This window comes from Numenius arquata, chromosome 5, assembly GCF_964106895.1.
Source record: "Numenius arquata chromosome 5, bNumArq3.hap1.1, whole genome shotgun sequence".
Lineage (NCBI taxonomy): Eukaryota > Metazoa > Chordata > Aves > Charadriiformes > Scolopacidae > Numenius > Numenius arquata.
Genome location: NC_133580.1, coordinates 40,667,179 through 40,679,876, shown reverse-complemented (window position 1 = coordinate 40,679,876; position 12,698 = coordinate 40,667,179). Strand labels below are relative to the sequence as shown.

Genomic DNA, 12,698 nt, shown 5'->3' with positions numbered 1-12,698 from the left:
CCATCATATCAAATGAGTAATATACAGTAATATACCATAATAATCAAGAATCCTTACAGTTGTGAAAGCTCCTTTAGATCCTTAAATATATATGGAGAAAGTGATTCAATCTTGTTGCTAGCCAAATCTCTGCAGAAAGAGACACAGGTAGGATACAGTAAGTTCTAAGTAGGGTCAGTAATTTTACCAAATAATTTTGCAATTTCAAGACAGTTTTATTCTGTTTGCCAAATATTATTTATTATATAGGGTATCGGAAACTTTTACTTTGAAAGAATGCTGTTAAAGCTAGGTGGGAAGCTAGATCCACCAGATTTCTCTTTGTCTAGTTAGTTCAGATGAGTCAGTTAGAGATGTAGTTTATTATTATTGTATTTACATCAAAAAGAAAGTAGAATACCCTTAACTTGAGTTGTAGGAGCTTGGAAATAAATTAAATTTACTGTTTCACGATGGGAATTTTCTCACACGGGCTAGCCAGCACTACATCTTTCCCTTAGTTTTTCTCTTTAGCTATGTGTTTACTTTCACTTAACAGATTTTAATAGCTGTGGACAGAGGAGTAAAAATCTCAGTCTGACTGAAACTGGCAAACCAGTCTAAAAGATACTGTGGTGGTCTAAGGTTAATTAGTATGATTCTACTCAGGGAACATAAGGATCTTTTGAGCAAAATCCCCAATATCCTTGATGTTCATAGAATATGAATTATTATATTGACTATTTCTTCCCTGCTAAATATACAGAATAAAATCCTGAAGATGGGTGCTATCTCCAGACATGTTATATGAAACCGAATTTATGATAAATAATGTTTGTAATATAAATTATAAAACTTTGTGACTTGTTAATAGAAGTAAGAGAAGAAATTAACTCACAATTCATCTAACATCTGGAGAGAAGAAAAGCTGTTTTCATTTAAAGAGCTGATTTTATTTCGTCTCATCACCCTGAAAGAATAAAACAAAACTTACGTTGCTGCTTCTTGACATCTATTTGGTTTTGGAGAAAACTTTTTATAAACTTTTAAAATTCTCTCTTCTCTGCATCTTCAAATGTCTGCCTAATTCAGTTAACAAGCTAATCAGATGTAGAAGCTTACCGTTTTACCATTTGATAAATAACTTTTATTGCCTATGCACGTATGTGTTTGTGTGTGTGTATATATATATCCACACACCTATAGGAGGCTGGTATAAATTGGCTGAGGGCAGGAGGAAGATTAAGTGGACTGGAAGGCTTGCGACCTAGTCACATCTTGGACACAGGCACATGGCCATGCAAATTTTCCTTCACCCCTATTTTATCTGCCACTGAGCTTGCTACTTAAATGAACAACCTGGATTTTAAAAGCAAAGAGAAAGCTGAGAATATGGGTACTGCACAAGCGTTAAAAATTGAAGGCGACAGGTACAGTGGACCCTGCTAATCTAGCAAAAGGTTGAAGGGATTTTCTGAAGATGATTACAACACCATTGTAATCAGTCAAACTTTGGGGAAAATTCTAAAACTGATGAGCCAGTCAACCCACCAACCAACCAATCTCGTTAAAATGAAGAAACAAGCTACATATGTTGTATGTTTTCTGCTTTTCATTATGAGATTTTTGCCTCCTTTTCCAAGTAAAAAGTCAGAATGAAAATGTCTAAATCTTATTATCAGTCAAAATCACTTCAGTGAAGTTTAGTTGCATATATTAATGCTGAACTTTGCTATAAATGTAAACAGTGGTTATTCTATATGGCGCTCATTTGAAACCGAACATTTTAATTTAATCTCCTGAAATCTAAATAACCATGATAGTCAGGAAACTTTAGTATTAGCTGTAACAAATCACTTGACTGTTCAACAGAAGCATATCTCACGCCGGCTGGCTAGCACATCCTATTACTTACAGTACAGTTAGAGTGTGGCAGGAGATGAAAGTGACATTTCTTACATGATGGATATGGTTGCCTTCAAGGTCTCTGGAATATAAAAACAAAACATCAATCACTGAAAATAAATTCAGGCAGTTATTCGAAGATAATTAAAGAAAAATACTACCAGAACTTCATGATTGCACAAAAGGGAGTGGGAACCAGACATATAGTATTTCTGCACACCTAATAGATGCCTTCAGGTCATCAGCCCTGCAGTGACCCAGCAGGCACTCTGTAGGATTCAGTGTCCCATTAGAAAAAGTGGTGTGGAAAAGCCGTACAAAGACAACAAAATAATATTTTTATAGTGACATAAGGTAGACTTACAGCCAGTTTAGTCGTGGCATATATTGGCACAGAGGTTTTTCAGGCAAACGAGCAAGAGAATTATTCATCATCTCTCTGAAAAAAAGAATAGTAGAACTATTTATATTTGCCAAAAATTATGTTACAGAAAAAAACCCTTGTCTTTTATATTTGTGCTTTTGAAAAAAAGGCAGTCAAAGCTTTAATCGTTTCTCATAGTCTTGGAGGTAGAATTTTTTTCTTAAACTTCCACATATTTTCCTTGTGGCATTCTGAGGAGCAGTGTTTTGTCCTTAACTTGTTAATTACCAGGTAAAGGAAAGATGTTCACTTCAATGCTTTTAAAATAAAACATAACAACTCAATATAAATGTTTTGACTGTTCTGTCACAACAGGTAACTTCTATTTACGACAGAGGAAAGGGGAGATGGAGGGAGGTTTCCCTCTGAGCTGCAGAGGTAGGGGGACTCTCACCTTTGGGGCTGGAGAGGGCAGCGGCAGGTTACAGAGAGGGTCTCAGGGACAGAGACTGGGCTGCTGCTGGGGGCAGGAGCTTTGGGACCCCTGCCTCCTGCACTGGGGCTCTGGAGGACATCTGCCACCTATTACTGCAGCTGCCGTGTCCTTTCTCTCTCAAGGACGCTTCTTTTTACCATTTCCCCCCATTTTTCTCCCTATACTTTTCCAGACACCGCATGTCTGTTGCTGCCAAATCCTCCTACGCCAGCACATCACACCTGGGGGTAAGAAAAAGCTACAGGTGTACTGCTGGCACTCTGTGCTGAGCAAGCACAGCCATTATAAAAAGATTCTTATGTATATATTTGCCCTTTCTGTTCTGTTCTTTTAAATAACTGTTGTGGTTTAGGCTGGGCTGGCCACTAAACACATGACAGAAGGCAAAGGAAGAGAGAATAAAGGAGAAAGATTTATGAGTTGGAAACCTCCCCCTAAAGCAGCTTTAATGACATACTAACAATAAAAAGTTAATAATATTAATAAGAAAATAATGAAATATATAAAAATATATACAAAGCCAATATCGAGCCACCAGGATGAAGATCACATCACTGGCAAGCACTGGGACTCAGCAGCAGGTGGGCACTGGATTCAAGAATTGGGTTTGGGATCAAAGGCCGAAGACCAGACAAGAGCCGCCTCAGACGCCAGCTACTGAAGAAGAGGCTTGACCGCTTGATCCTTCAGCTTTATACTGAGCATGATGCAGATAGGATGGAATACCGTGTTGAACGGTTTTGGGTCACCTGTCCTGTCCACTCCTCCCCACAGGTGTGACCCTGCTACACACTTCTGCTTCCAACCCTCCAACGGGGCAATTAACAAAGTGAGCGGACCTTGGGTGTAATAGCAATAAGTATACTGGAAAGAAAATTGGTTTCGTTCTACCTCAAACCATGACAATAATGCTTTTGGTTCTTATTCCATACTTACAGAAGAATAAGTGACTTGAGTCCATAAAATGTTAATGGAGAGATTCGATTTATCCTGTTATTTTCAATTATCCTATGAATTACAGCAAAGCATGTATCAGATTGATAATTGACTGCAGTCTTAAATTGAACAGATGAAAAAAAACAACAAACACAATCAAAGTGGTTTTCTTCAAATGCCCAAACTACTTAAAAAATTAATTCACTATTCCGTAACAGGTCAGGGTATACATTGAATTAATTTCCTTTCAGAAGACTTTCATTTTTAAAGAAATAAATTTTAGCTCAGAGAAAGTAATTGTTTTCAATTTAAAAAAAAATATTTTCTTGCCAGTTTTCAAAATTCTTTGATCAAGAATTTGAATTAATTCCCTGTGAAAACAAAGTAGCACCACATAATGGTGTTCCACAGCAATCCTTCAGTTCAAAACACAGAGAAATATGTTAGGTATATTATTAATTGCTTATTTTTAATAACTTTACTCAGTCAAAACAGTATTTAAATTTCATCTGTCTGGAAAGCAGTAATAAACAAATATTTCAGGTTATGACAGTCATTTTGTCTGGAATATTTCAAGAACTATTTACTGCCCCCAAAAAATCTTTCTACTGTTTTATAATATCTGAGTTATTGAATATATTAATTTGTAACAAACAATTACTAATAAACATTATTTAGTATTGTAAAAGTCATCAGTCATTGGAACCATTAAGGCCCCAAGAACAAATTTCTGCTCTTACCAAAGTCAATCAGATTTTTACCTTGCACAGTGCAACAGGAGTTCCTTAGTTATTATCTAGTATAAAGTATCGCTCTGCACAAAAATGAAAGCAATCCAAATATTTCTTTGTCTTGCTTCATTTAGTCCTTAAGAAAATAAACATACAAATAAGAAAACAACATACAGCCATTCAAGCCTGTGTAGATCTTCAAAGACACCAGGCTTCAAACTGGTTATCTTGTTGTTGCTCAGGTATCTGAAACAAGACCAAGATAAGATAAATGAATAGAATGACTAACTAGCATCAGATGCATGAAAATGAGTTCTGAGATTTTTCCTTTATAATTTACCAGAACACTGCTAAATTTTTTCATAATTATGATTTTTGATTAGGGTAATTTTTCATGCTTTGCTTTGAAAAATATCCAACTAAGTAAGCAAAAAGCCCCTTATACATGATTCCAGTCTCTTTCTCCCCAAGAAAGCCCATTTTTTTTGTGACAGAAGGAAACGTGCAGGCTTGTGTCTTTCATAGAAATGCCAGAGCAGGGCAGGACTCTCTGTAGTGAGGACTTACAGAACAATTATGGTGAACATTTTGTCTTATCTGTAGGAAAACACAACAGGCTACATATTTTCACTGTGTCGTATTTTAGGCCCTTCCCAGTTTCCTTCTGTGGAGTGATTCGTTCCACGAATGTTCCCAGGATCCCGTTCAGTCTCTGCTAAGGATGTCGGTCACATGTAGATACCAGAATCATGGAAAAAGCAAGCCTGATAAATGAAGTGAGGGGCTGTACTATAAATGGTCTGGGAAGGCAATAACAGCAGCTGTAATAACAGATAATCAACCACACTCATGTGACGGAAAAAGAAGAGGTACAACATTGTAAAAAAAATTTCCTTTCAAAAACACTGCAGAGATGAAAAGCTGAACTGAACAACACGATTTATGTATCGTCTCTTTCACCAAGTGTTTTCCTCAGAAGTTAGAAACACCTTTCAAAAAGCTGCTGCAAAATAAGGGAAAGAGTGTTCTTCTCATTACACATACTGGTTACTTTTCCTTGCTTCTGTAAATCAAAATATAACATTAAAGAGTTTTGATTCATCACAAACTATTGCTTTTGGTTTATTTTCTTTTTCATTCTTTCTGACTTTATGCAGGTAACTACCATACTGTCTCCTTCTTCTACTCTGCAGGTTTGGGGAACAGGAATATGGAGCCCACTCGTATTTTGAAAGTATTGTCCTGTCAGATAAACTTGCACAGATAACTCTTAATCTGTGTTTGCTTTCTCAATCCAATTGTTGAGTTCAAGATTTGGACCATTTTTGCAGCTTCCTAACACTGAATCAAATAAGAGCAAGACGTCCATAGCGACTCTCAGAGCAATTCCCCTCGCTCTTTACTTCAGTATTCAAAAAGCAATACTTACAGTTTTGTCAAGTTGTATAAACCTTTGAAAGCATGTTCAGATACAGCTCTGATTTTATTATTCTGAAGGTACCTAAGAAGATACAACTGTTAATTCTCTAAACATGCAAATTCAAAGCTAGTGTAAATAACCAATTAAAATCTTTCAATGAAACTGAATGCATGTGTGATACTTGAAAAGACACTGTCAAACTTTGTACATCTTAAATTTGACAATACAGTCAGTAAAGCGTCCAGATACATTTCTGTTAAAAAGCATAAGAAATCTGACATTGGCTTTTACAAAATGGGTTTGCACCAAACACTACTCAAAAGCTTTCTGAAAATGTACAGTTATCAATCAGAAATGTGCGAAATTTAATATTAAGTAATCATAATTAATTAACATTAAATAATATCAATACATATTAACGATTATTTCTTTTGATGAGAAGGTATCTTTCAATACTTTAAGAATGGCACTTAACTCGTTGAACACAAGGTGGCGCTGCAGTACAGCGCAGTTTCCAGAGAAGTTACAGCCCAGTAAGTTTTCTAGACTACGAGCACCTCGAATTGGTGACATAAGAGCCCCGCTCTAGACTGTTGCATTTAATTGTTAATTTCCCTAATTCTATATAGAGAAAACCTGTTAAAGGTTATGATTTTTGAACAACATATATGCTACACATCACAAAACATATCACAGTATTGCACTTCTGTAACAATTTGACTAGTTAGGGCATTGTGAAATTAGTACCAGACGTAATTAGGAGTAAAACCAAATGCCATGTAAGTAAGCTCCCCATGATAATAGAAGATTGAGTTTCTAAATTTTTGTTCTGCAGAATAAATGGATTAAGTTAATTTCTTTTGGAATATTACTGTTCATTGTAAATATAACTTCCTTCAGATATGATGAAAGTTCAGCAATTTGTTGGTATAAAATAGTCAATGCAAAAAAAGCCTAGATATGCAGAAACTATGGTTTTGCAAAAATGGAGATGTCAAATCAAGCTATTTGAGCCAAACAGGTTACACAATTAGATGAAGTACTGAAGGGTAAGACAAAACAGAATTTTGAGTATAACCCGCAGGTTGTCACTTAGATGTTAAGCTCTGTGTGTGCATATGTGAGAGGGAGAAGGTAAATATTTAAGGCACTGAATAGATATTTTAAGTGGAAATGCTCCCTTACAGATTCTTAAGGTCTTGGTATTTCTTGAAAATGTCAGCAGAAAGTTTCCTTAGTAGATTCCTCTGAAGAGACCTGTAGGAATGAATGCACACAGTAAAATTACTCTCCCAGCTTCCTACAGTACTGCCACTTTCGTTATTCAATAAGGACAGCTTTCACAGTGTTAAATAATAAAAGCAACATGAAACCATCTGAATATGTTACCTCTACTTGCCTCAATATTTGTATATATTTAAGCCAAATACTTTATCATCAAAGAATATTCTTCCATGTCCCCAGGGCAACTAACAAAATAATAAATAGATAAGTTAAGAAAATACGAGTATAAACTAAATCACAGATTTATTTCAAACTTCAAATGCATATAGAGTTTATTTCCTGGTTGCATGTGTCCATATGTCCCCATCTCCATTGGGCACCGACTGAAGTGTCCTGTCAAGAATAGAAATTGTGCAGGTTGGATTAAAGCAAAGCCTGGCCTGAAAGCCGGCTGAACCGACTCACTGTTTTTTTCTACAGCTAGAACTGAGGCATTGTTTTTGAAGTCTTTGTTGACCCCGAGCCAACAGCCAGTTTAAATACATATTTGACATTCCACATCAGTCTTTGTTATGAAGTATTGCGGTATTTGAACACGGACCCAGTAAGAAGAACCTCGGAGCCGAACAGAAAGGTTCGTACCCCTGCTCTATGGAGTAGATCCTCAGGTAAGGACATGTGATGCTACCCTCTGCTCACCACACAGAAAATGGCCTCTCAAACAGTGATGTGCAAACTAAAAGCAATATCAACCATTCCCTGATCTCTTCTAAAAGTTTGACTTACACATACGTAATGTGACCCAGCCCAGATTAAATCCTTTTAAATAATGGCATATTCAGAGACATCGAATGAGAACTAAAAAGATTTGCTCAAGCAGGTAGTTCCATTGAGTTCAAGGTTATTGGCTTTATTGCCAGGAATATAGACTAGAAATATTGGCAGAATCACAGAATAATAAAAAGGTCCTGAGCATTGTGTCTTAAAAAGAAACATTTCCTTTGAAGATTTCTTTAGATTTCCTGAAACTGTTGCTAGCTCAAGTCACTGTTACAAACATGAAACAATCACTTCACAGAGTTTTTTAATTCCTTTTCTCTCCTTTCATGCAGTGAAAATCTGTACTTAAAACATTAAAGGACTTGTCAGCAGAGAGACACTTTGCTTTCACAACCACCTTCTGAGCCAACCGGTCATAATTATAAGGCTGTAATTGTGAAAAGGTTGTAGGATTGACAGTCAAACCTGAACAGAACAAGAGACCACTTCTCTGCTCTACTTACATTATGGTTATGTTTGGAGAGACCGACGGGACAGCACGCAGCTTGGCAGCATCGCAGAAGATCTCCAGCCCTTGGCAGGTGCACTCTGCTGGCACAGCACCAGCCACTGCGTGAGAGCAAGAACGTGGTTGTGCCAAAAGGTGGGATGGGTGGTGCGGTAGGACAGGGAGAAAAGAAATACCGTATAAAAGTGAGCACAAAGTCAGATATACCAGGCTGTGTTAAACAGAAATTAAGGCATGTGTTTTTACGTAATTGATTTAGACTTGGGATGAACCTAACAATAAAGTGACACAAAACGTTATGTTACCTGCTGACCTCTGTGAAAGAGCTTGTAGAAGCTCTTGATTTTAGGCTTGCTGTACAGGAATCTGGAATGGTAGCAAGCAGTTTTTCATATTTTTTGTGGTGCTTTTTTAGATTACTCAGTCCTCTTATATTTACTAGAATAAGCACAATTCTGTCTAGGTGAAAATGGGGTAAAAATGGGTCAGGAATTCTTTGCTCCCTTTTCCACATCTCTCTGCTTTAAGTTAGTCAGTCAGAAAATCTGTACAAAGGGACAAATATGCCCAGAATCATTTGATGTATGAAGAAGTGAATTTGGAGGAATGCTGCCTTCATTTCACTCTGAAAGATGTGTGTTTCATGGTCTTTCCAGCTGCATTAATATATTCAGATAAACATTTATATTGCCTTCCTAATTGGCATATGTTTGACCCTTGGCCTACAGGAAATGAATCACTCTTAATGGAACTGAAATTATCTTCAATGTATTTGTTCATATGAGATATTAATTCTGTTTTACTATCAATGAAACTGAACTACATTTCTCTTTCTGATATTTGCTATATACTTTCTAGGTATCATCTGTAATAACCACACAAATAATATCAGTAATTACTCACAGCACTCCGGTGTCTTTGCCTGAAATGCATACAGAGATTTCAGTTTATTGTATTTGTCCTTTGTATAATGTTTATCAAATTGCAGAGACCATCCATTGTTGTCTTCTAATAAAATAAAACACAAATAGAAGACAGGTTAGACTAGAAATAGAAAGTATAAAAACCCTCGCTAAATTTAGTTGCATCAAGTTTTACTAAATAACAGGTTTTTTCCAGAACGTTTCATAGATTATTAGGTGATCTTATCTTTATACAGCTGCCTAATCACATATACATACAGACATTATGAGCTGAATAGTAGGAACAGCTTATTCTGCCTTCAACAACAACATTCTCTGTGACAGTTGCACCAAAAAAGCACAATGTTTCGCTTCAGAACATTTTGGTTTTGTAGGACTCTAAAAACAAGAGACAACCATATTTTCCCATCTCCTTAAACATGCAGGTTTGTCCAGGAAAGCTCAAATGATTGCTACGACTCCAAGCACTTCTTTCAGAGAGCTCTCTCACACTATCACAGCCTCTAATTTCTTTCCTGAAAATCTAGAGGAAGACCAAATGAACACCGCTTTTCAAGAGAATAGGTGATGTGATGTAACATAGCCAAGTCAGTACATTTGAGATAAGCTTAATATGCATCTTCTTAAACAAAGCATTATTCCATATTACCAATCTGGTCACTGTGCATAGATGTACTGGAAGAGAGTGGTTTATGGCCATAAAGGTGAAAATTGAAGAGCAGATCTTTCAGTTCCTTCCCACAAATGGGCATTTCCGGATACAGTGGTGCTGGAAATAACTACAGACCTGTTTCTTGGAAGCCTGTCATCTGTAAACTAACTGATCAAGTAACCACTTCCAAAACACAGCAGGAATACTCAGCACCAGGAAAAAAAGTAAAAAAAAAAAGAAAAAAGAAAAAAGAAAAAAAAAAGAAAAAGAAAAAAAAAAAATGAGTTTGCCTTTAAAAGCTGTGATCTGATTCTAGTTTAATTAGAGTCTGACCTCTCTTCAGCTTTGACAACACCCACATCCTTTTAGTTTAAAACATCTCATGTAATGAATATGCACCAGTCGCAGAAATACTCCTTAGGATGGCACTCGCTAGCTGGTGAGTCAAAGCATCAGTGATAATTGAAAGCATTTCTTTGTAATGATACCTGCTGTCAAACCACGTTTATATCAGAACTCCGAGGATGGCTCTGCTTTGTTAGTCATTACAGTCTCAGTTTCTCTTTTATGATGTGCTAGCCACAATCTTTCCCCCTGCAGTTTCACATGGAAATTGTTTAGTTAAATACAATTCCTCACAGACATGCCTCTCTAAATCTTTATATTCAAGTAAGCATTACTACTATATCTATTGGCTTCAAAATAGGCAGGGAGAAATAAAATATATTTACTTCTTTGCAACTTTTACCATTCTGAAATGATGTCTCATTTTTCACGTCCCGTTGCAACTCAGTTGTTTTCTCAGCCAGGTATGGAAACTGCCTTGAAAGCATCTCCTGAAGCCTGCATGGGAGCGTCAGCAGATGGAGCTGTTCTGAGAGATGCCTGCCTCTTAGTTGCCTGAGCTGCAAAGATGTACTGGACATGCTAATTAACAGATATTATGAAACGCTAACTGACTTCAGGCAAACTATCTTTTATCTAGTTGTTCATTTGTTACGCATAAATTGAAAAGATAAAGGATTCAAAGTAACCCAAAGTCTCTCTTTTCAGGAATTGCCCCATTAAGAGACAAGACGGACTTGAAAAGTGCCTTCTTCGCTCAAAAATTAATGTGAATTAATTTATGGCCTGCAAGAATGCCAGCTTCCCACTCAGAGAAGGTTTTTAAGCACATTTAAATAACTTCCTCAAGAGCACCTGGTATGCTCTGATCCATTAGCAGTTTTGCCAGTTTAAGTCATTAAGCTGATATTCAGAATCTGCCTAATGCATTTTGGACAAAATGAAGGATGTTGGCAAACCTGCAGAAATATTGCTGCTGCCTGTTTTAAATGCTCAGCAGAAGCTCAGTTTTAGGACTACCTGCAACAGGGAATCTGTAACTGATGAAGCGATGAGAACAGATCCTTTGCCAAGTTGTGAGTGCCTTATAAACCTGCTGCTGTGATGAGGTTCCTCCTGTCACTGAATATTTCACTGGAGCACATCCATTGGCTTTCATTTGCAAGACTGGATTCAGAAACTGGGACCTGAAGAAACTAGTGGGAATACAATGTATGTGGAGAAGGCGAGATTTAGGGAGAATGGAGTCTTTCATTGAGGGTTTTTAAACAGAGATTTGTAAAGATGTATTAAAAGTGAGATTATTTTTGGAGTATAATTCTACCAAATAAATATTTTGCAGTCAGAAAGACAGTCTCAAAACATTTCTGGACTTTCCAATTCATAATTACGTTCATAGGAAGTTTTAGACAACTTGCAGATTCTGAGTACATAGTTAAAAGCCGTAAATTCTAATCCTCCTGCAAGCCAATGACTAGATAAGGTATAATTTTCCTGCATTTCCCTGCTTCTGACACTGAAGAGTGGATAGATGAGATTTTATTCCACCTTTTAGTATTTTTAAAATGCTTTGCTATATGACAAAGCATGTACAACAGGTGACACTACATCACTGCAGTTCACATCTGCAGAGAAAAAGGATGAGCAGGGCCCCCTACACTACTGGGAACAAGGGAGCAGTTCACTACGAAGGGGAACTTCACCAGTGTTTTCAAGGAAGTTGAGAGGCAGCTGTGTATTTTTGGGTGGCCATAAAAGAAAAGGGGAAAAAAAGCACAGAGAAGGGAGAACATGGATTACTTTGTACTGGAAGCATTCCAGTTGGCTGGAATTTCTGGTCAGTTCATTTTAAACAATGGTCTTTTCTCATGACATTGATTTTCCTGCCTTCTACTAGAAGTACAAAGACATATCTGAATATAATGAAAGAAGTTATTCAAAATTTTCTGACCTTAAAAATGTTTGCTTTGGGCCAAGCTTTGTGCCCAAGCCTTGGACAGTCTTTATTTTATACAAACTGTTTTGTCAAATCCCAGAAGACTGCATTGTGCAAATAACTATATTTAGTACGTCTGTTCGGTGAAGCACTCAATGCCAGAACCGTAAATCACTTTGTGATCGTTTAGAGTTTATATGGTAGGTTTGTGACCTGTTTACCTCTGTCGAGACAAGGTTCTCCAAACACTTTAAGGAATGACTGGTAATAGTACTGGTCTTGAAATCCCAAATCTTTCATTTGGGGGAGTACAGCTCAGATGAGAAATTGCTTTTTCCCAAGCCAGTTCTAAAATAGATTATGTTGGCTGAACTTCTGTAAAAAATGAAATCTGAGAAAACAAGGCATCAGCAAATCTTCCCCTACACAGGATAAGTGAAATAAGTAACTGTAAACTGGATTTATCTGACTACAGATTAGTACACTGTTCCTTGCTAAA

At 36.8% G+C, this 12,698-nt stretch overlaps 1 protein-coding gene across 1 annotated transcript in view; it reads right to left on the bottom strand.

Annotated features, from left to right (window-relative positions):
• The window catches only part of RXFP1 (relaxin family peptide receptor 1), a 43,517-nt gene that overhangs the window by 9,223 nt on the left and 21,596 nt on the right, over positions 1 to 12,698 (bottom strand). Inside the window, exons 3-12 of the mRNA XM_074147584.1 lie at positions 9,247 to 9,351; positions 8,339 to 8,444; positions 7,017 to 7,088; positions 5,841 to 5,912; positions 4,586 to 4,657; positions 3,681 to 3,752; positions 2,249 to 2,323; positions 1,895 to 1,966; positions 878 to 949; positions 58 to 129 (exon numbers count right to left, since the gene is read on the bottom strand). Of these exons, the coding sequence (XP_074003685.1) occupies positions 58 to 129; positions 878 to 949; positions 1,895 to 1,966; positions 2,249 to 2,323; positions 3,681 to 3,752; positions 4,586 to 4,657; positions 5,841 to 5,912; positions 7,017 to 7,088; positions 8,339 to 8,444; positions 9,247 to 9,351 (790 nt within the window). The remainder of the gene's footprint in view (positions 1 to 57; positions 130 to 877; positions 950 to 1,894; positions 1,967 to 2,248; positions 2,324 to 3,680; positions 3,753 to 4,585; positions 4,658 to 5,840; positions 5,913 to 7,016; positions 7,089 to 8,338; positions 8,445 to 9,246; positions 9,352 to 12,698) is intronic.